Raw genomic sequence first — 23,719 nt, 5'->3', positions numbered from 1 at the left:
GTAATTTACCAAGCATAATATATTACAGTACACAGTTCTTTGTGCATAAATCTTTATTTGTTATAATAGACTAGTTTTACTTACTAGCCTATAAACCTGCTCAAAATTAAAGGTGTATTAAAGAACCCTCAAAATATGCAATCCACTGTCATTCAGGTTTTGCAAGCATTTCTTAAATCTCAACAGCTCTCCAACTTCACACATTTTCAACACTGAAATAAAACTGGGGGAGTATTGTTAAACGAGTGAACATTGCAAATCAAGAATGAAATGGGAGAAACTCAAAGAAAGTGTGCATTTATGGTTTCACCAAGCAGAATATACAAGTTCAGCAGAACCTACCGAACTAACCTTTATACAATACTGCGTTCATCTGGTGGCATTTTTGTTGGTGTTAGAAAAAACTACAACTGATTTCTTCAGGAGCAAAAAAGTAATTTTTCCCCCCTTCCTTTGAAACACTGAAAATGTACTTTTTGTATTCTGTCAGGTGAAGTTCAAAATTGATAATGCATGGGTGTCGAGTACCCTGGAAAGTTTCAAAGGTGCAACAGACCTGCAGCTGGCTGACTGCTACTCTAATATGAAGCACCCTCAAATGATCTTGTCCATATTACTCATGGTTCCTCAGAATCAATTTGAGAAACTTTGTCAAATAATGTATTTGGAAGTAATGAAAAGCTTAAAAGCATGTTATATTAGAGCCATCAGCTTATTATATTCCCTTAACATCAAAACTACAGGTTACCCATAGGGCTTTCAGTCTGTCAGGATGTGTGAGATATGCATCTTTGACCTATTAACAAAAATTAATGTAAATGAAACTGAAAGGAAAACACCCAGAAAGCCAATAGAACAATGTGTGCCACAGCATGAACCCTATTTGGATAGCTTTTAGTCCAAGAAAGATCCGTATGGAAGAAAGAAACAAGCAGTGGGAAAATTTCAAGAAACAACTAAATTAAATGAACTTCAGTGTTGTCTACTTTGTGTGAACCATGGATGTGCTGAACAGGAGTTTCTGCTTTTTCTTTTTCTTCTTTCCTCCTTTTTCATCTGAAAGACAAGCAATTTAGGATTAGAGTGCAAAACTGTACTCAAGCAAACAGACACGATTTATAAGTCACAGACCTGGTTCAACCACAGCTTGTGGCTGAGAAGCTGGACCATTGTCCAGCTGTAGAAGTGCCTTCTCAAAAGCCTGACTGAAGGAATTCTGAAAGCTGGGCACAGGGATGCGATCAGAGCCATCGCTCTCACCGTCGCTGTCGGCTGCTGGGGGGGCAAGCAGCTTATCTGCATGGGACGACACACAATCCTGAGTCAAGCAAACCTTTGGGGTGTCAACACCTTATCAAAGCAGTAAAACCTAGTTTCACAGGAAATGCACAATGCATGCACGGGGCGGCATGGGTAGAGTGGTCATCCTGTAGCCCAAGGGTTGCTGGTTCGTTCCTGATCCAGAGAACTCATGTCGAGGTGTCCCTGAGCAAGACATCGAACCCCCTAATTGCTCCTGATGGGTCGTGGTTGAGCGCCTTGCATGGCAGCTTCCGCCATCAGTGTGTGATGTAAAGCGCTTTGGATTAAAGCGCTAGATAAGTACAGACCATTCACCAAAAGATCCAGTGATTTAACCAGAACATATATTATAGAAAACATGTATAAACCAATATAACTGGCTTAACACCTGAAGGAAATACTAACTCACAATTAAAAATAGTGTATTCCTTTGTAAAGAATAACATTGAGTTGTTAAAACTTACTGAGGCAAGTTTTAACCAATTTAAAAAAAAATTGTTTGAATACTTTAAATACTTTGGTATTTAAAGTGTAACAATTTGAAGTTAAAAAGTGTTTAAAATTTAAAGAAACAGAAAGCAAAGCATTATTCTCTACATCATAATTCCAGTCAATTCAATTTTATTAGGAAGTAAAGATGCAATTTTAACATGTGGTACACATTCCTGAAATATGTGCATAATTTATTTTCTATAAATGCAATTATATTTAAATTCTGCATCTAATTTACAAACTTTTGTACTAAACTATCAAACTGCGCTCAATCAATCAGCACTTTCCACATCCATCAGACCAACTCCAATCTTGTATACCTTTCTTTGGAGTGATCCTGGGCCCAGCATCAACTCTGGCTTTCCCATCTTTTAGCATCTATAGAAAAAGGACAGTTATGTTCACACAATGTCAAGATATGTGATGCATTTCTCTTATAACACAGGCATTCTCAAAGAACATTTTTACCATACACACCTGTGCAAAGGACATGCAGTGAGAATCCTCCTCCACGCTACCCACAGTGGGAGAGGGCACATTCAGACTTGGGAATCTCATTCCATCTAAAAACAAGAAAAACAAAATAAATACAATAAAAAAAAATTCAGCTGCTTGATCATAAATCATAGAGACACAGGATAAGCATCTTTAAAAAAAAAAAAAAACAAACAATAAAACACAGATGTAAGAGCTGATCTTACCTGAAGAAGGACTGCTGCTCAGAGGTGATGGAGGAGCTAAAGTAAAATCAGGTTGGACTGGTGGACTACTGTTGTGAGGTGGAGAGTTAAATGCTGGGAAATGATGAAGGTTCTCCAGGCCAATATGCACCTCAGGATCTGAAAGGATACAAATAGGTATCCTGGAACCCAAGCAAAATATTTTTTTCAAATGATATCAAGTCACAAATTTTACTTACATTTACCCTGCTTCTTGTTCTCTTCGATTTCAATTCGCTTCTCCCTGCGCTTCTCATCCCTTGCTTTCTTTTGTCTCAGGCGCTTTCTTTTCTCCAAGTCATCTGAAAGTTTGATAAAAAAAAATGTAGCCAAAACAATAGAAAAAAAAAACAAAAAAAAACAAAAACTCAAACTTTATACATCAAATACTGAAAACAGAATTTTAAGTTTTCAAACCTGCAAATGTGTCTAGAGTTTCTTTGGATAGAATAGGTGGTTGCAGGGCTAACTCGCAGATGCTAAACTCGCAAGTAAGCGGAAGATGAGCCAGATAGCGATGCCGACGACGGATCTCCTGCAATGACACCATCATAAAATATCAAAATTATTTCAGAGTGATAGACTGAAGCAAGAAAGCCAAGTACAAGTTTACGCTAATTGAAATTTGCAGGCATAAGCTCTATCTACACTTGTTTGCTGACCTCAGTGACCGTTTGTCCTACTATCTCCACCACTGTGGCAGTGATGGAGTTGGGACAGGCCTCCAAGCTGCCGTATTCACGCAACAGACAGCGCACATTCACAGGATGCAGGAACATCTGCTGGCAGTCATCAGCTGAATGAAGAAACATGGAAAATGGAGGAAAACTTAAACATACAGCTTAGAAGCTAGCAACATTTTTCATGAATCAGACTTTGTGGCACTGCATGGTTTCCGCTTGTTTTGATGTATTCTTTCCAAAAAAAAAATCCATGTTAAAGAACAGGCTGGAAGCAGAGAATTCCCCACCTTGGTAGAAATAGTAGTAAGGTCCATGCACCACGCTGCCTGGGGGGCGGTCTGACTCTGCCTGGTCAGGAGAGTTTTCCTCATCATGCTGCTGCTCCGGGACTGCTTCAGTCAGGGCCTCAGGGGGCTCCTCCAGCACACTCTCCAGAATGTCTTCAGGAAAGCCTGGTAGCTCTGCAGCTGTGTCTTCTGCAGGCTCCACTACCTCATCATCAAAAGCTGAGGAGTACTGCAGCACAGGCTTGGAGGGAAAGAAGACAGAGAATAGGTTAATACAAGTGCAACACAAGATCATGACTATAAAGAATTTACACAAAAAGTTATTTATCACCAGACATACAAAATTATTCCAAACAGCCTGAAATAAATATGTGCCTTTTTAGATTTACCTTGGCACTGCTGATGTTCATCACAACTTCCTCCACAGGAGAAGAGGGTTGTTTCAGAGTCAGAGAGGAAAAGTCAGGGCTGTCTACTTTAACCTTCTGCTTCTTCAGCAGCATTTCCTCACATTCCTTCAAAAGATAGACAGACATACAATTACACATTTGTATGGTTTTATTATACAATAAAAAAAAAATCAGTTTTTTGTAGTATTGTTTTCATGCCTGGCACATTCATAAATTTCAAAAGGTATCATAAAAAGCCTATTTTTCCTTTTTTTTTTTTTTTTATTATTATGTTGTCTGTTTCTTAGTTCATGATTCAAAGTAATATAACTAAATAAATCTCTGGTGCCACATGCAGGTGCATAACTTGACCTGCAAAAGACAAAGGGCGCTCTGGATAAAGCATCCCTGGCCATCCTCTTCGTGGCTCAGTTGAGCCTGCAGGACTGCCTTCTCCTCTGCAATCAGGCCCAGGACCTGCACCGGGGAGGTGAGCAGCAGCTTGGAGTATGGGCTCAAACAGACATCTGCAAAAAACATGTTGACATCAGCCTTTAATACAAATGCAAATAGGATTAGAAACTGTCCTGTCATCTTCTTATCAGCTGCTTATTTAATAAATTTAGCTACTAAGAAACAATATCAAAAGGGTCCTCTGCATTTTTGTTGTAAACAAATCCTTATGTGACTGAGTAATAATTAAAGTAAGCCTTCAGGATGTTTGTCTCTTACCTCCAAAGCGAACAGGCTCTTCCACCTTCACCCACTGAGAACTTGGCATAGCCACCAAAGCCCCCTTTTCTCTTCGCATTAGGCGCATTGTGATTACATCACCAACCACATACTGCTTGGTCTCCATAGCAACCACACTGTAACAACAATGACTGTCAAAAAAGAAACCACCCTAACAAAACAAAAATATACTAAGAAACTTTTGTGTGACTTTCAATGCTGTGTAGTCTTTTATCAAGGAATCAGTTTCCTTGCATTCTGCTGTGTTTCACCTAGGTTAGCCAAATCATTTTGCCTCCTGTTTATTTACCTCTTCAGGTCAGCACTGTGGACAGCCTCATAGCAGATGGGGCACTTGGACCAGCTCTTGTCACTAAGAGACAGGTAGTGCAGCATGCAGGGCCAACAGTAGATGTGTCCACACCGAGTGATGCGTGCTGCCACAGGAGGGTAGAGGCAGATGGGGCAAGATGGCACCTCGTGGCTATAGATGCGCTGTTGACATGCATAAAATGTCATTATGTGTTTTACTTCTTACAACAAAACACTTTGACATTAACAGAAACTCACCACTTGCTGCACACAGTCCCAGCTGACCAGAGTGTCTGGATCAGTAAAGTGAGCCTTGTAGTCCTGATCATCAGTCACCACAAACTGGCAACTGCAACACACAAAAACTAGATTACTTCCACATGTCCAGCAGCTCTAATACATATTAATGACTACCTGATGGCTGCCTACTTGGCCTGCAGAAACAGCTCCTTATTGAAAGGCTTGTTCTTGTGGCCCCATTTGTTTCGGCGGCCCCAACAGGAATGCCCCCCATCTCCGACACCACCATTACCTCCACGGGGTTCAAAGGTGAAGTTTAGCAGGTGGTTCAGACTTATTTTCTTCGGTCCAGCAAACTGAGCCGGGCTAAACTCAGCCCGGCGCGTTTCTGCTACCTGGAGAAGAAGACCTCCATCAATGTTTATACTTTGACAAGAAACTGTAGATGTATCACATTTCCTCCCCAATAAAGAATGTATTTCATCTAAACTAAAGAGTTTTTACCAACCTCCTCACGTCGTCCTCCACCTGCAACTCCATACTGTCGTCCTCCACCTCTCTGGGGGGGTCTCTTGTCAAAATTCTTGCTTTTCTGTGAATTGGTGCGGCGAGGACCAGGAAAACTGTCAGCTTTGGGAAATGAGGGCTCACGCTTCCGGTTGTAGCGTTTAGGACCTCCATTGTTTTTACCTTCTGAAATATTAAAAAAAAAGAAAAATATTAAATAAACAAAAAAAGAATTTGGTGTGCGTAAAGATAAGCGGTCTTTTTCGATAACAAAAAATTTGAACATGCCTCATATATAAGATATAGAAGCATTCCTCTTGTGGTACCTAGTTAATTGTAGGCATGTAAACATCTTAGTGAATGTTATGTCACTTAACCTTCTGAACATTTTCAGACAATCTGATGAAATTAAAATTATTGATACAAAAATTATTTAAAAAAAACAAAAAATATGGGTTAACCTATGTAGACCACGCATTTGTGTATTTTATAGGTTTAGTGTTGGCTGGTGAGGCTTTTATGAAACAATGTCCAATGTACACAAAAGAAAATCTACAAAAGCCAGCTCTATGCTAGAGAGTATTAATCAAATCAACACTTAACTTTTTCCCCACGCTGCCCTTTAACATTTGTTAGCAGATATAGATCGGTTTGTAAATCCAAAGAAGTGTAGTTAAAACACATAAGTTTGGATTAAGTTTGAGACTTTCCGTGGATTGTTAAAATATGTCAGCAGGTCTCACATCCACATATGGCAGATTGCGATGCAAATAGAATCCTGCTCAAATATAATGCATCAGCGTCTGTTCTGACAGTTGGTAGGTCAAATGTTTTGAGAGCAACGTCAATCGTAACCAGATAAACAACCCGTGCAGCACTGCTAGGCCCCAACAGGCCGCAGGGCGATAAGCGGTTAGGTTAAAGTGCACCCACTATGTTTGACAACCTCGAATAAAACAATATTGTTTACGAAGAGATTTTCCACCTGTTTTTGGTTTAGATTCGCCGGGTGTTGGGCCTGTGGAGCTGGAACGGGGAGGAACCTTGGTGTTGGTGTTGCTGTTTGTGTTTTTCTCCATGCTTGTCTCCGTGCAGTGAGCGCTGATGAGGCCGAACTCCGGGCAGAGAGCCGTCGAGCTCTCTAGCATCAAATTGAAAAACAGTGCTGGAAAGTGGGCTGCAGTGAGTGCGGGTCAGGCGACGAAGGCCCTGATTCATTTCTATCAAACGCGGAGACCCCATCACGGCGACATCTTGACAACTAACAAACTTGAGAAAAAATAAGAGACACGGTTATGGCGTCTCAAGTTAAGAAGGCTGTTGGAGTAGAGGACGAAAGCTCGCCGCGCGGGGCCAAGACCCCTGAATTAATGGTTCTTTTACCCGTTAAGGAAAACAATGTGCCCTTAACAAGGCGTTAAATGTTTTCCGAAATGTGGAAAACGTGCCAATTTAATGATTGTAAACGAAAAAAATAGGTTCGAAAAGCCGAGCATGCACTAATGGCGACGGGTCGCCAGACAAGAAGCTGAGAGACCCGGATGTTTCTTGTGCCGCCTGCCGATCTGTATTGTACAGAGGCCCAGCCAGGCATCATGGGAAATGTAGTAATAACACGTCCATCCGACATAATTTCCTGGGAAAACCCACCAAAATCACCTTCTATTCCCCTTGGTTTAAAAGCATGCTATCACATAGTACTTTTCAAAGCAAGTGCAACAAAAGCTTTATGCAATTTCAACTTAAGTCAGATGGATAAACTATTAATTCACATCAACCAAGAAATTAATGAATGGTCTTTGTTGGGGAGAAATTAATTTTCACAACACTGACAAATTCATCATCTGAAAAAGTAATTTACTTTGAAAGTAAAGTAGACAAAATATATAAAGATAAAAGAAGATTATAATCCAATTTGGGCTTCCCACGTGATTTCTGGTGACCAAACAAAATTTAATGACATTTTTAGGATCCAAACACAGGGCTTACATTTTGAAGGATGTTGATAATTACCATTGGCTTTTTTTTTTTTTTTTTTTTTAAGTAGAGATCAATACATAATATTTTAAACAGAGTGAACATCTTAATCAGGATTATTACTTTTGCCATAAGTGACTAACTCTGGTTTGAAAAGTTAGGCCAGTGTAGAATTATCCTGAACCTGCTTTCTCTCTAATTGCCACCCTGGTGTGAATCCTCTAGTTCTGAGAAACGATTAGATTTTTGAATAAAAATGAAAAAAAAACTACCCTTCATTTCACTTGATCTGATCATGTGAGTTTATTTTATAACTTGTGGTCTCAATTAGAGTGACTGAGGGCATATAGGTTTGAAAAAAATATTCAAGATTATGACAGTAATACTGCCAAACTTAGTATTTTCACAATAAACTCCATGAGCCAAGGGGTGACCCCGCTGCAGCCTTGTCCATTTTTAATGTAAATTCTGTGCTTGGTTTAGTCTTTAATAAAAAAAATAAAAAAACTAAAAGTGTAAAAAAAAAAATAATAAAAAAAATCAATACAGGCAGCAGTAAGTCAAAGTTCCAATGCTTCTTAATACTCCATCAGTGCCATTACCAAAATAATATCAGTCAGTCATCCTTGCAGAAATTGAAGATTGTTGCAACATATTGTGAAGTCACTCTTTTTCATCTTCTTCACTTTCTGATTTATCTTCAATCTCTTTCTTGTTTCCAGTTAGAGAGCATTTCAGAATTGCCAGGCGAATTTGCCGTTTTTCTTCTGCAAATGAAAATACAAGAACTGTCAAAACTGAATTTCTCTTGAAAATTCAATGTTGGTGTGACCACTAAAATAAAGATTGCAACAGAAAATTCAAACCGATCAAGAGGTTCAAATCACCATGCAAGTATCAGGTGTAACACTGGTAAACATCCTAACAGATGGATTTTTTTTTCTTTTCATAGTTTTCTGTTTACATAAAATTTCACATAATTTGGTTACACCCCTCACCTTCATTTGTACATTTAGGGAGCATTCGATGGAGCTGCTGAGTGTTGTACCGGATCAAAAACTTCTGACATGTTCTAATTGTTCCTTTGGAAAGCAAATGACACAAGTTAGATTAACATTCAATACATATCAAATCTGTCTAACATATACAGGTAATTTGTAAGAAGCTGTGCAGTTGTGTTTTCTTACCTCCCACATGCAAACAATTCAGAAAACATGAAATTTTTTGTCCACGACATTGAATGCTGGTAATAAAAGGCAAAGCAGACCACAGGAGTTTGTAACACCTTTTGCGGAAACGTAGAAATACTACGCCAGTGTGTGCATTCAGATATTTCACTAAAAAGAAACAAACAGAAACAAAGAGGTCTGTCAACTCTGCAGCATCAGAGAGCACTGGAAACCAGTCAAAAATAGAACATACTGCAAATAGTTGCATGCATAGTCATAATAATCCATTTCATTGTGAAGATTTAATATACATTAAAAAAATTATGTTTTCATTCACGCAAATTCTTTGTCTGTATTGCCACGGCATGCAAACATTTTCACTGTATGGATCCTGATGTAGATGAGTACTGGCTTTGAAGTTGTTTTAACATTTTAATCACATCAACACTCTCAGTTAAAAATTGAGACGAACTGTTAAGGATATCACAACGCTAAAATAAAAACAAGTTATTTTATGTGGAGGAAAACATCTTTACCTCCAAGGCGGATGTCTGTCTGTCTGCGATATAACTCAAAAGGTTATGGACGGATTTTGATAATATTTTCAGGAACTCTCAGAAATGGTATAAGGAACAATTGATTACATTTTGGGGATAATCGGGATCACCGCCTGGAATCTTCTTTTTTTTAAGGATTCATTGCTACGCTGAGATAAGGATAATTTTGCAATTAAAGTTTCGAACTAAAAACAGTGCCCATAATCATTGTCAATAAATAAATAAACAAATGCTTCTAGTTTCGCCATGTCTTACCAGAGAATCCGATGCTGCAAAGAGCAGCCCCGTAGTCCCCATGTGTGCGGGCCACTGCTGCCTTCACTGCTAATGCAATGGCTCGGTCATCCAGCAGCAACAAGTCACTCCTTTCTGATACATTGACCTCGCACAATAAATATCTACCAACAGAAAAGAACACGTTTATTAGACAATGTGAATACGCGATAGGCAAAACTTGAGCATTTTACCTTGACTTCATCCGCACCATGGCTGCTTGCCACTTCACTTCCGAAGGAACTTCCGTCAACAACTAAACTATCACCCAGACGGGCGTGCTAGCGCCCCCCGTTGGACATTAATAGCTCTGCTGGGTGGATGCATTTGGTCCTTTATTCGGGGCAGCACGAATTGGTAGTCCCCTTAACTTCATATCAGAATAACTATCTCACTGGAAGCAAAACCTCTAAAAGTTAAAGACAAATACTCCACAAACGGAACATTTTGTATATGGGAGCGTGTAGACAATTCAAAGTAATCAAATTTAACACAGACCATACCCAAATATACGCAACATACTCTGGTGAAATAAAAACGGGAAAACCTGAGCCTTAAAGTATTCATACCCTTTCGGTAGCTATGACAACCTTCATCTCTCTCAGCCAATCAAAAGCTCAATTTTCCATCCATCAAACACGTTTTACGCCATCTTGAAATTACTCTCGCAGTTTGTCAAGTCTCCTTTAAATAAAGCCAAACTGTGTTTTTATTGCCACAGTTTGTGCGATATGAACGGTTCTCGAAACAAACCGTCACAGTCATTTAGTAAGAAGCAGGCGGACGGAGATAGCAGTTTGGAGAGGAACCACAGGGACAGAAAGTCTGGAGGAGGAATGCTGAAGAAACTGAAGTCGAGGCGCAGCCAAACGGATAAGTGGCCTATTGTAACAGAGAATGAACTCCGGGCTCTTGGCAGAGATATTTCCCCGGACCATGTCTTAGGTCTGCGGGTTGTCACGGAAGGTACCTTATGTGCAAGTTAACCCGATCTTTATAATGGTCGGTAACATCATACCTCTGAATGAGCACCAAGTATCCTGTGCTAATTGTAGCTAGTGTCAGATGAACGATTTTCAATCGACCACTTTGAAGTTGAAATTTATTAAGTTAACTAAATTTATCAAGCGTGCTTTTAGTTACTCTGTTTTCCTCTATTATCCAAGGCGGAAGCAGGAATTAAAGGCAGCCAGAGGGATGTCTGTGTTAAAAGCTGCATTCACGTTTTCTCTTTGCACCTGAAGGAGTAAATACTCATTGTATGGGCTTATTTTAGTGATTTTTACATAGTAAATTTTATTTTAGTGTTGTAGTAATTTTTTCTGCCTTACACAGCTTTTATTTTGTCCTCTCCTGTTTTAGGAAAATGTGTCTTGCTCCCATTTTATTTATTTATGTATGTTAACGGCTACAAGTTTGCTGCTTGTGACTATCAGTCAGGAGATGAATAGTACCCTTTTGTCAATACAGTATGAGCTTTGATTCTGTTTAAAATGTCTTAAGAACTATAGTCTGTAGTAAAAATATATTCACAAAAGTTAAAAAGGTTTTTTTCAGCTATTTCGAAAGAATTGTTGTTTGTGCAGTTATTCACACATGTGCACACTTTGAGCCTATGAGAAAGAGGAAAAAAACCCGATAATGGTCCATAATTGTAATGCCCATGACCCTGCTTTTACCCGTCTTGACCTACCTTACCTGACAAGTCAAGTGACTGGACTTTAAGGAGGCCTACCACAAACTTTCCCTTTCTATATTAAAACAAAACCAGATATTTTTTTTTCTTTCGTCCTTAAAAACGTAACTCCTGAGTACTTTACCATGCACTTTACAGCAGGAGTTCCCATATTCTTCTGGTTATAAATGTATGTAGCTGTCAGTGTATTGCTACTTCTGAAAAGATGGCGAGTTTGCAAAGGTGCAGTTGGTTTCAGACATTATCTGCTGAATTGGTGTTTAGGCTCAAATTCTGTGTGCATTTTTAACCCTTTTAAATCTTATGGTCATCTTTGTTGGTCTGGTGGCCAGTTAAGTCAATAAAGTAGTTTAGTAAACAATGAATATCAAAAGCAGTGAAATGAACTCTTTTGTGTGAGGTCGCATTTTGTTGTCCCTTTTTCATCCAACTGCTGAACGCATTATCAGACTGATTAAACATCTTGATGTTTTGGATGGTTAAAATGTTGAAAAGAGGTCTAAGATCTTCAGACTGAATATCACTTTTTTTATTATTTAAATTTGTAGTTTAATGAATGACTGAAGATTTTGTGAGATTTTTAGTAGATCTTCATTGGTCACAGCAAGTAATGGTAAATCCATCCAGTTTATCACATTTTTAGCTAAACATTATTTTATTTTTTTATTATTTTCCTTCTCTCTAGTAGCACTTCATTGTATTGGTGGAAACCAGTGCTATAAAGCACTACTTACTGGAAGTGCAAGGCTAAGGACAATGAAAACAAATGAAATCCTAGTTACTTGTTGAGTTCTCCCTCATTTTTTAAAATGAAGCTAAGCTTTTTCATTCTGAATTGTCTTATGACTTGTGCCAAAAGCCATAATTATTTGTATATCTAATGAAAAAATAAATCTTGTCTGTTATTAAAAAAAAAAGATGATTCATTAACAGTATGTCTGTAACTCACACTCTTGTTTCATTTTGCAGACTACCTTTGCAGACCTGAAGACAATGTCTACAACATTGACTTTACACGTTTTAAAATCAGAGATCTCGAGACTGGCACAGTCCTGTTTGAGATCGCCAAACCCCCGAACAGCGGTGAGTCACACATCAATGTTTGCCATAATACAAAGCTTAATTATGTTAAAATGTAGGTTTAGTAAAATGTAATGCAAACATTATGAGCTTTTTCTGAGATTCATACAGACACAGTGGTGCTGTTTATTTATAACTTAAGGCTGTTGTACAGTCTGTAAACTGCAGTGTCACCAAACATGAGAACAACAGTGTTCCCCACTGTGGTGCTGTGTATCGCTCTTACACTGTTGTCAGATGCTATGTTGGGCTTATTTTTATCTTTTAAATTCATATTTCTATCAAATAACGTAAAACCCACAAGTGGGGCTGAAGCAGTTTTTTCACTCCTACTCCATTGTTCCATATATTGAGAAGGGAAGAAAATTGGGAAATTGTTTATCAATTCGATCAAGTTGTTGTTTTTTTTAACCTAAGTACATAAAGTATGTACCTTTGTGTTGTTGTGTCTGAACAGTAGTCAGCTGAGTGTATTGTTTGTTTCAGGTCCTGTGGAGACCGAAGATGAGAGTGGAGACGTAGACACCAGCGCAGGACGTTTTGTCAGATACCAGTTCACACCAGCCTTCCTAAAGCTGCGCACTGTCGGTGCAACGTAAGCAAATGCTGGTCTGCCTGCATGACCGTCAGCTCCACTGCTCCTCTGTCAGTTTTAAAATGCCACCTATGTTTTGTCTCTTTCTGAATCGCAGCGTTGAGTTCACAGTCGGTGACCGCCCCATTAACAGCTTTCGTATGATCGAGAGGCATTACTTCCAGGGACGTCTTCTCAAGAATTTTGACTTTGACTTTGGCTTTTGCATACCCAACAGCCGCAACACGTGTGAGCACATTTATGAGTTTCCACAGCTTCCAGAAGACCTCAGTGAGTTCTAGTCAGCTTCATCTGTACTATTCTGAGCCCTTTTTTACACAATGATCCGTACATTCATCTTTGTTTCTCTTTCTGCTCTTCCAGTTCGCCAAATGGTGGAGCATCCTTACGAGACCAAATCAGACAGTTTCTACTTTGTGGACAATAAACTCGTCATGCACAACAAGGCAGACTATGCCTACAACGGTGGGCTGTAATATCTGAAGGTGCATTACCTCACAGTGGATAGATTTCCTGGAATATGCCCCTTCAAAATTTTCCCCTTTTGGGTGGGCAGAAGTATTCTGTCCTTTATAATTATTTTTATAAATGTGGCATCATACTTTAAAAAAAAATAGGAAAAAAAAACCAACAGACCACCTCTGCTTTCATAAGACATCATTGATCAGTTTAACTGTATTTCACAGAGCTCAGTTTTGGGACTCAGAGGAATGTTTTTCAACATTTCTGTTCTATCTGACTAAAACCTTTTTTTATGTATGTGTGTATTTTGGCTTGTTATACATATATGAAGTTCTTGCTTGAACACTTTTGCCTTAGGTTTCTTGGCGTCTCTGCTGGAAGGGGACACGTTGAGCCACAAAGCTCTCTTGACAACACCCAAAGATTAGGTTAGTAAGAATATCATGTACTGAAATACAGAAAATGTTAGTTAATGTTTATTTCATCTAACATTTGCAAGCGAGAGTTGTGTTTCCTTTATAGCAATTAGATATTTCCCAGTGTTAGTTAAAGATGATTATGTAGCATGAGTTGGTTTTGTTTTTTCTTTCCAAGTTTGCTTTTTTTCCTTAGATATAACATGAGACTGTTTGTGTCAGATAAAGCATCCATTTTCATAGCACATTTATATGTTTATCAGGACATCTCTTAATCCAGCACTCTTCCATGGTCTTCATGATTTCAGATGCCATATTCATCTGGCTAAAATATGTTCAACGTGGCTTCATTTGCTTTTACCCCTGTTCATTTTAATATAATGTGGGGTGCAAGAAAAAGACAAGATTGTTATTAAATTTAACTTACAGTTCCCTGTCCTCTGTTTGTTCTGACTTTTTTAACACACTCCAGTGTGGTTACATTGTTATTCAATCCCCTGAAATCTGTCTTCCTGGATTATTTAGCATGGCAACACTGTGAATCTTTTGTTTAAAACCTAAGTTTGACCATAATTGTATTATAGGTTTAACCAATGACTTAGTCAGTATTCTGATGCTTTCTGTTAGGTTCACAGTTTCCTGATAAAATACCAGATTAGCGCACAACTTGCCCATATAGACAGATGTAGCCTGATAGTTTCTCTATTTTTAATGAAGTACTAGGGCACAGGCATAGATGAGGTAGATCTGTATTCACAGAAGCACTGCTCAGTTGAGACTCCTTTTTAGCCTATTTTACACCTTTGCAATGTAATGTGACTTTCTACAACAGTCCTGCAGTAAGTCCTGTTACAATTAAGCTATCCTTTGTAGAAGAGGGGTTGATTTCCTGAGATGACTGTTTACTGTGGTGCTGTTAATTTTGTTTCCACTTCTACTGGAAGGTGCATCTAAAATGCCTATAATTAATTGAAAATGGCACAATTTAATGTAATTTCCACATAAATAAAGCAGGGAGTAATTGTAAAAGCCTGTTAATGGGCAGCGTTGTTGAAAGGTTGTTTGGAAATTTTAATTTAAATCATGTTTATTGCAGTGTGGAAATAATTTTTTCAACACAAATTACCAATGCCAACTCTTGCTGTTCTTTGTAACATTGCTTCCATGTGCCTGAAATCCTGGTGTTGATTTTACTTTTCTTTTTAACGTAAGAAACTCCTGTTTTTCTGTAACCAGTTAAAAAAGCACAGCATCAGGCAGAAGTGAAGTACACCATCTTACAGTACTGTTCTTGAATAAAATGGGTTGTTTTCCAGCCTTGGTTAAGACATTTTGTGTCATTACTATTTTCTTGTAAAAGACTTAATCTTGCTGTTAGGATGGATCAGTAATACCACATTATGTGTTGGACAACAGATGGGATTACCCTATAGCTGTATCTGAAACTGCTGCTTGGATGCACCGGTTTAGTTGGCAAGACAGTTGCTTATTTTGCTAAATAAAATGTCAGTTATAGATTATCAAAATACCTTGAGAAGTAGATTTGCTTGAAGTCTGCACTAAAATAATGTGAATCAAAGTGTTTATTCTGTAACCTACTGCATGTAACCCACTTTTTATATTGGACAATTTTACCAATGACACGTTTATGTGTTATTGGAATTGGTGTAAATAAAAATAACTCACAGCAAAGCATACACAGAAGCATGGTGGTCATAGACAAGTTAGTAAAAATATACTTATACTCCACAGCTGACATCACAAATTGTATATAAATAAAGAAAGCAAGTGTGGGCTTTTCAAGACCATGAAATGTCTCATGAATGCATAGAAATATAATTTTATAATGCTTTAAAACAGCTTTAAAACCTTATATAGCTCATACAAAATCAACAATAAACAAAAATACAAGTTTTGCTTCTGACATTTCAAAAACAAATAATTTTAAATGTTGAAGAGTTTTTTGCATAACCTGAAAAAATAGCAGTTCATATTTATTTTTGGTCTGATACAACTGAGTTAGGTTACTATTGTGACTTATAATGAATGTAAGTTTACAATTAAACTTCTAATTAAATCCACTTTTCGTTGAAAAAATAAAATGAGTTGGCTAAACTGGATGCTTATTCATATTTTTTTTCATTTTTTCCTCAATGTTTTGAAAGAAAAGTCGGGATGAAAGAAAGGGAAAAACTAGCAACTTTAAGAAAAATTCTACCTTCTCACGGAATAAGACTTCATTACCCAGAATCCTCGGCTAAAAACAGCCAAACACGGGTCGCACATGGTTTAAATATGGCGGTCCCCACAAAAGATATAGTTGGTGTGTCGGATGACTCCAGTAGTAGTGACGACGAAGAACTTAAAAGATGTCAGGAGGCAGTTTGGGAAACAAAAACTTCAAAGACCAAAGGTAAGAGTTTGTCACTGATATCTGTATTGTTGGACAAAAGAAATGATATTTGGTAACGCGGTTGTCCTACTAGTAGAATATATATGACAGCACAAGTCTTTATCCATTTGGGCTAATACTTAATTAAATTAAACGAAGTGGTCAAAGAAATAAACTTTCTTACAGTAGGAGATCTGCGTTTACTTCAATGAGCTGCTACTGCTAGCACTCTAGCTAGCGAATTCACTAAACAAGTCTGACTACAATTTAATTCACGATTCTGTTTGGCTGGTTTAAGATGGGGAGAGCAATGCGAAAGAGTCAAAGCGGTAAGTATACATTCATTATGCAGTAATTATGCATGAAAGGATCGTTGACTGAGCACATATATGATAGACCCTCTTTGAAGCTACCAGTAAGTAGCCGGTTTCCATTTGGGAAGAGTTGACTTAAGAAATCATGTGTGGAAAAAAATGTGTATTTACCCTAGAGGCATAAAAAGAAAGAAAGAAAGAAAGAAAAAAAAAAAGGTCGAGTGTGTAAGATTTAATTAACTTGTAAACATGATAAATAAATTAATACTGTTCCCTGATGCAATAGTGTTGTAGTCGCTGACCATGAACATGATGGCAACAATCTCCAGGTCACTCAAGGGTTTCAAACACATGTTGCAAAGAAGTTGGGACATTTACTTGACAGGTAACTTGTTTGACAGTAAAAGAAAGTAAAAGGTTAAAATTTTATAATAAAGAGTGATCTTTTTTGAAGGAAACTAAATTTAATATATACTTTTCGCTCAGTTGCGTTTCAGAGATTCAGTCTGAAACCTCATCACATCTAAAAGCAACAAACTGTGAAGATGATGATGATGATGATGATAAAGGTAAAGTTTCTGTCTGTTTTATTAGATTCTGCTTTTAAGTGAAATTTCCTTTGTCTCTTTAACTTTTCATGTTGTACAACTTTTCTCTTTGTAGGATTTCGTCTGTTTTCTACATCCATCCCAGGGCAAAAAACTGATGAGCCTCCAGCTCCTGTGAGACGGCAACCTATTCCCAGTTCAAGGTTCTTTGTGGTTATTGTTATTATTAATAGTAGTAATAGTAGTAGTAGTATACCCAACCATTTTTACAGTTCTCTGCCTTTCACAGTGACAGCGACAGTGAGATGGAAATGAGGTTGAAGGAGGCAGCGGTGTCTATCAAAGATCTGTTACCCTCATCAACACTTCCCTCTACACTCTCGCCTTCCTCTACAGAGTATACCAGCTTGGAAAAAATAAAGAAAAGGAAGATAAAGTTAGAGGGAGAAGAAGGTCATGTTGTCAAAAAAAAGAAAAAGAGGAAACAGAATAAAGAGGAGAGCAAGCAGGTGGACTCTGCAGGTCCTTCTCCTAATCAAAGCAACGGTGAGAACGGGAACTCAGAGCAGGAACACACAGATGTTAAAGTACAAAGGAAAAAGAAAAAGAAGCGAAAAGGAAATGCTGAGGAGAACGTTTAAACCCAAACTGTCATGTCGGATGTTCCTTTCTGCTACAGTGTCTCAAAATGATTGGATGGTGTGATTATTATCCAGAATGTTTGGAGGTTAAAGAAGAAAATGACGTCACTCATTCAAATGTTTTACTTACATTGTTTGTGTTGAGACTTGAAATAGAGTTGAATTTTTCATGAAAGTGTGGGGAAACAGCATTTCAAAGCAGTGAGTGCACTTAACAAGTTGCAAAGAAACTAAATTTACATTTTTTTTAATATTACAGAATATTAATAAAAAAAAACATTTTTGTGTTGATCTTGAGTTGATTCTCTGATGTTGTTAAGGTTGGATCCTCTAAAGCTAGTCCTTGTTATGAGTTTGAGTCAGACGGTCTCTGAGACGTCATCACTGTTACCGTCTTCCAGGTTTTTCTGAAAATCCCAAAGGCCTTCACATTCCCAAGTCCAGCTGACAGGGAACAGGTGCGACATTGCCAAGGAAAATTTACTGTGCTGTCGACACCATTTGTGCAGGCATGTAGGAGCTGATGTCTGCTGGTGAAGGTGAGAGGAGCTGAGACTGATGACGTTCTGTCGTCTGAGACGAAGTATACAGCTCAAGGCTTTCAGAGGAAACTGTTGGGGAAAAAAACAAGAAAAGCTTTTGACTTTAGTATAATTTCTCATCTGTCAAGCTGCTTTCTGAGCTTTGAATATCTATTACTACAAAACTAGCCAAGAAGTCACTGAAACAGCATTAGTGCAAAATGCTGTTCAAGTTGTAATTGAATAGATGTGTACAAAACTAGAACTCTGACTTTTCTGACGCAAGCAAAAGTAAATATGAGAAAGTACCCAGTCACATCATGCACATTATGATTAAGTTTAATTAACTAACTGAGAATTCATGATTGGATATAAAAACTTTCTCAAACACTGAAGGCAACCAGTGTCACCATTACAATAAATAGTATATATTATAGTAATAATACAGCATTTTAGGAGAAATTAGGATACATACTGTATGGAACACCATTTCCCAAAACATTGGATTAGAATGCAATCAATGAAAAACGGTGCAAACACGACATAGGATGTAAGGAAGATATTTAGTTTCTGCTTTCAGCATTGTTCCTTTTTCATGCAGATCGCTGGACTCTCCCAATGATTTAATGATGTGCCCTATCCTCAGATCTCTACAATATTGTTTGCTCCATTCTCCAGCTGAACAGGGGACTGCTGTAGCAGATTTCAAAGCAGGTTTTCTGGTGAGAAAAATAACCTGAAGTCTGATTTATGGATGCCAGGGTCCACAGTTCTGTTTCTGCAACAATCTCGATGAATGCAGTGAAGTTATTTTAATTATTTAATGATCCACTGTGAGATGAGAGGATGGATCCATTTTTATATTAACTCTCATAAATTTGCTGACAAGCACCTCTGGGTCGCACTTATGAACATTTTGTATCTTGTTTGCCCAGTAAACAGCTGGTGCCTCCATTATTTTGACGAGATGTTCAAGAGGGATAAATCTTCTCATCCAATTCTTGCCAAAAAGCCAAATTAACATATCCCTCAGCTTTTATATAACTGATTTTCAGCTTCTGTAAAACTGCAAATCACAATATATTTGATCAGATTAATCTTGAACAATAACACCAACAATAATGTATTCTAAGTTGAAACTGCGCTAAATTGTAAAATTAGCTTTGAAATGGTCAAAACCATTTTATAAGTGGTGGGTCATTTTGGAATGTGTGTATATTTGCAGTAAGCCTGTGTTTACAGGTGTGTGCTCTACCTGGCACAGGCGTGTGAGGCTGCAGGTGTAAAGAATCTTCCTGTAAAGAAGGCTCTGTCTGTTCCTCAGGATCAGTGGTGAGAATCTACTCCAAAGAAAATCCAAAAGCAGGATTTATAAATAGCATAAGTGAAGCTCCAACAAACCAGCAGATCCATCAGAACCAGTACCTGTCTGACAGCAGCGAGGCTGGTCAGAGTCCCCAGACTGGTGCTGTCTGTGATGACCATGGCCTGGGACAGCAAGCTGGATGAATGGTACTGGGGTGAATCTGATTTGTTGTACACTGTAACAAGGAACAGATAAATAAGGATTTGCTCCATATAAGCTGTTCAGCTGGTTTAATGCTGTTGCTGTGGGCTTACTGTGGCATGGCAGCTGCGCCATCGTTGCCATGAATGGACTGGCAGCCATGTGACTCTGAAGCTGTTGCGTTATTGGTTGCTGGTGAGAGGCATGAAGCTGCTGCTGGAATGAAATTGGCTGGAGAGTTGTGAAACCGCCTCCCATGTTGTTTATGACAGGCAGAGTCTGTGGCTGTGTGGAGGTTAAACCTGTGAAACATCAGGAAAGAGCTTTGCTTTGAGGAATTTTCTCTCTCTTTTTTATGTTCTTAAACGTAAATGAACTGATAGGTCTGTGTTACCAATGAGAAGAGAGGACTCTCCTAGGCTCATGACGCTGGGCACTGAGGCCATTATGAGGCCCTGTGAGGATGCAGGGGAGGCAGATAGATTGTGTAGGGAGGTCAGAGTGCTTACTGGGGGTAGTGGCCCACTGCTGGACACCTGAAACCAGAGGAGAGTGTTATGATGGCAGTAGTGCATGTCAGTAGGCTATATGACATGAAGTAATCAAAGACTGTGACACACACTCTCACCAGCTTGGGGTTATGGGTTTCCAGGAGTGTGTGGCTGGGTTCCAGTTGGACAGGACTGACTACAAGACGTCCCATTCTCTCCCCACTGCTGCCTCTAGCTGAACTCACAGTGTCACAGGATATTTGCTGGCTGTATTTCACACCTTGGAAGTAATACAAGTCAAAGAACAATGAAAATGATATACACACAACAGCACCAAAACCAGTAGCCATGAGCACAAGAGGGTAAAGTCCACAAATGTGGTCTAAGCAGGACTAGCTTTGAGCACGTCCTCTGATCGTCTTTTAGTTTCATTTTTAAAATTCAGTGTATGAGTCCAGGCTTGCTTGAAGGAAATATTACCATGCTCAGGACTTGGTGCAAGGGTGGGATTAGAGGAGGATTGGTTGAAAGGTGTGTCGAGGGCTAGCTTGTGGCGAAAGGCCTCTTCCTTCCGGCGGTTGGCGAACCAGTTGTACACTCGGACTTCAGTAACCAGGTTGGAGCCCAGGCCAGCAAGCTGGGAGGGAGACACCCCCCTCTGGAGACACTCTGCCCTGAAAAACAAAGACCACACTGACACGTGGATTTACAATTCAAAGATATACACCACCACTATGCTATGTGTCTATCACCAAAAATTTAAAAAAGTTTAAATTTTAGTGTCTAACAATAGTTGAGGGGTAATTATAATATAATAAGTAAAAATAATAGTTAAGTATATCTGATATCTGTAATCCAGGTTTCTGACACCTGATTTAGATCTAGTAGCAAACAGAAAAAACAAGGCTAATAAGACTCCTGTCTCACCTGTTGCACTCTTCCACCAGCCCCTCTCTTTCCTCCTTACTTGGATTCTTCTGTCTTTCATAGGCTTGGAAGAGGATTTGAAGGGATGCCGGGCCCCACTTGAACCTGTTCCTCCGTCCTTTCTTGACATCCTCTCCCTGCTCCTCAGCAGGTGTAAGTCCATGTTTGGCATTGGTAAATTCTGAAACAAAAATGCACCAATTTCTCCCTCTCTCTCTTTCTCTTTTTTTTTGACATTTTTTCCTAAGATGCATCTTAGTTTAGTTTAGGGAAGTGGTGTTAGATTAGTGTTTAGCGCTTGATGGTGGCTCAGGTACTCACGCTGGCTGATCTCGCACCGCTTCTTGACATACCAGCTGTACAGAGCAGCTCTCTTTTGGTTCTTCATGGGTGTCCCTTTGTTGAGGTGCTGGGAGAGATGGGACTGGTTGAGTCCTGTGGATTCCACCACCTCTCTCTGAGGTAGGTTGTGCTGCTGCATGTAGCTTTTAACCATTTTTGCAACATGCCAGGGGTCCTCCCTGTTAGACAGAGGTGAAGTAACTTAATACATTTGCCCAAATACTGTACTTTAGTTACCCTGTGAAGCAGCTGGGTTCTTGTGAGATTTGTATTAGGTTTCAAATAGTTTTTTCAGTATTATTAATCCCAATGATGTCATATATAATAAGATATCAGTCACAGGAATAACTCTAGTACTTTTACCATTTTAATCAGTTTATATTTAGCTGCTAAATTCATATTTTTTATGCTGGACTTATTTGTAGTGGAGCATTTCTATTTAATTGAACTGATATTTTTATTCAAGTAAAGGATCTGGAAACATCTTCTACTACACACATCTGCAGGCAAATACATATATTCTTTTCTAATTCTATATCTTTCCTGCAATTTTTTGGGTTAATTTCTAACAATTTACCAATTTCTAGAAATATATTAAACAGGCGCAGGCTGTGATGGCATTACACTTAAAATATGGCCACTCAGAGGGAAGTTACAGAGCGGCTTATTGACAGAAAGATAAGGGAAAGCACACAGGAGCAAAGTCCAGCTCTTTCAGATCACTGGAGGGGAAAAATTGTGAAAGGTTTATGAGGCCTAGTTGAATGCTGTATCTCTCAAGCTTAAAAAGGTGAAAATCCACAAAACTGGAAAAAAGAAAAAAAAAATCCAATAGAAATTTAAGTAACAAGCAGTTAGAAGTGATTTAGTTATATAGGACATTTTCTGGGCAGCTTTTGAATCAGACATTTTTTCATGCAAGAATTTACACGAATTCAATGTAAATGGAATGTATTTTTTCCAAATATTCCAAATCCGGTCTAAATCTGAATTCAGAAATATTGCCTAAGTGTTGTACAAACATAGCCTTTCATGACCAGTCCCACTCCATTAATCTTCACCTACCTGTATGCATGTAGCTTATTTATTAAGAAATGGCAAGGTAGTAATGATGGGGGTGGGTAATTAGTAACTAGCAAAGGAGGAACCCTCTTTAAAATCGCCCCAGAGACCAGACTGCAAAGAGAGAGAGACCGAAGAGCATGTGAAGGAGGGAGGATTTGGTAAAGAAAGGGTAATCAAGCTTAATAGGATACTAGGAATAGTGGTGTAAACTGTTGTTTCAGTTCTTGGAGACTTGGCTTTGTTATACTGGAGACAGAAGAGGAAGGAGAGTCAAATATAGTGTGGAGGATGTGTGTCAGTTTTCAAGTAGATTTTAGTTACTCAGACATTAAGATGAATTTGCTGTTTCCATGGAGCTTCCAGAGAAGTCTGCGATCTACTTACTGCAGTAACTGGTCGACTTCAGCTCTCAGTTTGGATGCTTCATCCTGAGAAAGTTTCTCCAGTTCTCGGAATATAGGTGGTGGGAAATCCATTTCTCCCTCCTCGGAGCTCTCTCCATCTCCTCTGTCTTTTCCCTCAGCACCAGAACCTGCTCTGTTTCGCTCCAGTTCTCCAATGGCTTGGACCAAAACATCCCGGGACAGTCCAGATTCCAAGAGGGCCCAGATAAGCTGCTCCTGAAGGGCCGTCAAACGACTCGGCCTCGCTTTTGCTGGCCCGGCCCTCTCCTCTCCCTCCATTAGTTTTATGCCTTACCTTGCTTCTGCCGCAAACACTGCTTTTATGTACTCTGCCACACTCAAATTGCAGCCACACAGCCACCGTTGGGCCTCATTATTGTATTTCCAGTCCGTCTTTAACTTGAGAAAAATTATACTTTCATTTTCCTCGGTTGAATTTCCTCCCGATGTGTCCTGAGCTGTCTGGTTTTAGCTCTCCACCTGCTGTTTTGCTTTCAAAGGTCAATTTTCTTTTTTTTTTTTTAACCTTCCTCCTCTTCACCCCCTCCTCCTTATAAGCGCCCTGCGAACTTTGTCCCCACTCCCTCAGTCCCCAACAGTGACCAAAGTGCAATTTAAATACAATAAATAAAAGCTGCAACATATTTCTTATAGCAGAAAACACAGCAGACGAGAAAAG

The 23,719-nt window shown here is 38.9% G+C and overlaps 5 protein-coding genes across 7 annotated transcripts; 2 read left to right on the top strand and 3 right to left on the bottom strand.

Moving 5' to 3' along the window:
* Window positions 1–35: 35 nt before the first annotated feature.
* rnf10 (ring finger protein 10) lies at window positions 36–7,203 on the bottom strand. Of its 3 annotated transcripts, XM_042000507.1 has the most exons (18): window positions 7,047–7,203; window positions 6,649–6,924; window positions 5,665–5,849; window positions 5,346–5,551; window positions 5,175–5,265; window positions 4,915–5,099; window positions 4,605–4,741; window positions 4,245–4,399; window positions 3,873–3,998; window positions 3,484–3,724; window positions 3,176–3,309; window positions 2,931–3,048; window positions 2,714–2,815; window positions 2,496–2,633; window positions 2,272–2,357; window positions 2,115–2,172; window positions 1,132–1,296; window positions 36–1,056 (listed from the first exon to the last, which is right to left on the bottom strand). In XM_042000507.1, the coding sequence occupies exons 2-18, from the start codon at window positions 6,809–6,811 to the stop codon at window positions 983–985; spliced, it is 2,364 nt and encodes a 787-aa protein (XP_041856441.1). In that variant the 5' UTR covers window positions 6,812–6,924; window positions 7,047–7,203; the 3' UTR covers window positions 36–982. The 3 variants fall into 3 exon arrangements, with proteins under 3 accessions (XP_041856441.1, XP_041856440.1, XP_041856442.1); XM_042000506.1 differs by having other exon boundaries at window positions 6,649–7,203; XM_042000508.1 differs by having other exon boundaries at window positions 2,272–2,359; window positions 2,501–2,633; window positions 6,649–7,203.
* Window positions 7,204–7,503: 300 nt separating this feature from the next.
* pop5 (POP5 homolog, ribonuclease P/MRP subunit) lies at window positions 7,504–9,944 on the bottom strand. The gene is made up of 5 exons (XM_042000513.1): window positions 9,834–9,944; window positions 9,622–9,764; window positions 8,828–8,977; window positions 8,639–8,722; window positions 7,504–8,407 (listed from the first exon to the last, which is right to left on the bottom strand). Exons 1-5 carry the CDS (start codon window positions 9,851–9,853, stop codon window positions 8,304–8,306), a joined length of 501 nt encoding a protein of 166 aa, XP_041856447.1. The 5' UTR covers window positions 9,854–9,944; the 3' UTR covers window positions 7,504–8,303.
* A 240-nt stretch (window positions 9,945–10,184) lies between these two features.
* unc119.1 (unc-119 homolog 1) lies at window positions 10,185–15,218 on the top strand. The gene is made up of 6 exons (XM_042000512.1): window positions 10,185–10,605; window positions 12,305–12,418; window positions 12,902–13,010; window positions 13,108–13,280; window positions 13,374–13,495; window positions 13,830–15,218. Exons 1-5 carry the CDS (start codon window positions 10,371–10,373, stop codon window positions 13,484–13,486), a joined length of 744 nt encoding a protein of 247 aa, XP_041856446.1. The 5' UTR covers window positions 10,185–10,370; the 3' UTR covers window positions 13,487–13,495; window positions 13,830–15,218.
* Window positions 15,219–16,086: 868 nt separating this feature from the next.
* Window positions 16,087–17,958, top strand: c11h12orf43 (chromosome 11 C12orf43 homolog). Its single transcript, XM_042000511.1, has 6 exons — window positions 16,087–16,301; window positions 16,579–16,609; window positions 16,881–16,979; window positions 17,081–17,163; window positions 17,258–17,345; window positions 17,432–17,958. Exons 1-6 carry the CDS (start codon window positions 16,184–16,186, stop codon window positions 17,781–17,783), a joined length of 771 nt encoding a protein of 256 aa, XP_041856445.1. The 5' UTR covers window positions 16,087–16,183; the 3' UTR covers window positions 17,784–17,958.
* Window positions 17,892–23,319, bottom strand: hnf1a (HNF1 homeobox a). The gene is made up of 10 exons (XM_042000510.1): window positions 23,021–23,319; window positions 21,551–21,750; window positions 21,230–21,410; window positions 20,783–20,976; window positions 20,440–20,582; window positions 20,206–20,347; window positions 19,925–20,113; window positions 19,730–19,845; window positions 19,560–19,644; window positions 17,892–18,394 (listed from the first exon to the last, which is right to left on the bottom strand). Exons 1-10 carry the CDS (start codon window positions 23,317–23,319, stop codon window positions 18,264–18,266), a joined length of 1,680 nt encoding a protein of 559 aa, XP_041856444.1. The 3' UTR covers window positions 17,892–18,263.
* Window positions 23,320–23,719: the final 400 nt, after the last annotated feature.

Source organism: Melanotaenia boesemani, chromosome 11 (assembly GCF_017639745.1).
Source record: "Melanotaenia boesemani isolate fMelBoe1 chromosome 11, fMelBoe1.pri, whole genome shotgun sequence".
Taxonomy (NCBI): domain Eukaryota; kingdom Metazoa; phylum Chordata; class Actinopteri; order Atheriniformes; family Melanotaeniidae; genus Melanotaenia; species Melanotaenia boesemani.
The sequence above is the reverse complement of the archived record's forward strand: the minus strand, read 5'-3'. Positions and strand labels throughout refer to the sequence as shown.

Coding starts and splice junctions, on each gene's coding strand:
- c11h12orf43 (XM_042000511.1), top strand. CDS start 16,184: ATGGCGGTCCCCACAAAAGATATAGTTGGTGTGTCGGATGACTCCAGT. Junction 17,164..17,257: donor TGATGATGATGATGATAAAG/GTAAAGTTTCTG, acceptor TTCTCTTTGTAG/GATTTCGTCTGTTTTCTACA. Junction 17,346..17,431: donor CAACCTATTCCCAGTTCAAG/GTTCTTTGTGGT, acceptor TGCCTTTCACAG/TGACAGCGACAGTGAGATGG.
- hnf1a (XM_042000510.1), bottom strand. CDS start 23,319: ATGGAGGGAGAGGAGAGGGCCGGGCCAGCAAAAGCGAGGCCGAGTCGT. Junction 20,583..20,782: donor TGCACCAAGTCCTGAGCATG/GTAATATTTCCT, acceptor ATTACTTCCAAG/GTGTGAAATACAGCCAGCAA. Junction 20,348..20,439: donor AAACCCATAACCCCAAGCTG/GTGAGAGTGTGT, acceptor CTCTGGTTTCAG/GTGTCCAGCAGTGGGCCACT.
- pop5 (XM_042000513.1), bottom strand. CDS start 9,853: ATGGTGCGGATGAAGTCAAG. Junction 9,765..9,833: donor ATGGTGCGGATGAAGTCAAG/GTAAAATGCTCA, acceptor TTCTGTTGGTAG/ATATTTATTGTGCGAGGTCA. Junction 8,978..9,621: donor TTGCAGCATCGGATTCTCTG/GTAAGACATGGC, acceptor GTTTCTTTTTAG/TGAAATATCTGAATGCACAC.
- unc119.1 (XM_042000512.1), top strand. CDS start 10,371: ATGAACGGTTCTCGAAACAAACCGTCACAGTCATTTAGTAAGAAGCAG. Junction 12,419..12,901: donor CGCCAAACCCCCGAACAGCG/GTGAGTCACACA, acceptor TGTTTGTTTCAG/GTCCTGTGGAGACCGAAGAT. Junction 13,281..13,373: donor ACAGCTTCCAGAAGACCTCA/GTGAGTTCTAGT, acceptor CTGCTCTTCCAG/TTCGCCAAATGGTGGAGCAT.
- rnf10 (XM_042000506.1), bottom strand. CDS start 6,811: ATGCTAGAGAGCTCGACGGCTCTCTGCCCGGAGTTCGGCCTCATCAGC. Junction 4,742..4,914: donor CACAGTGCTGACCTGAAGAG/GTAAATAAACAG, acceptor TTGTTGTTACAG/TGTGGTTGCTATGGAGACCA. Junction 1,297..2,114: donor CAGGATCACTCCAAAGAAAG/GTATACAAGATT, acceptor CGTCCCATGCAG/ATAAGCTGCTTGCCCCCCCA.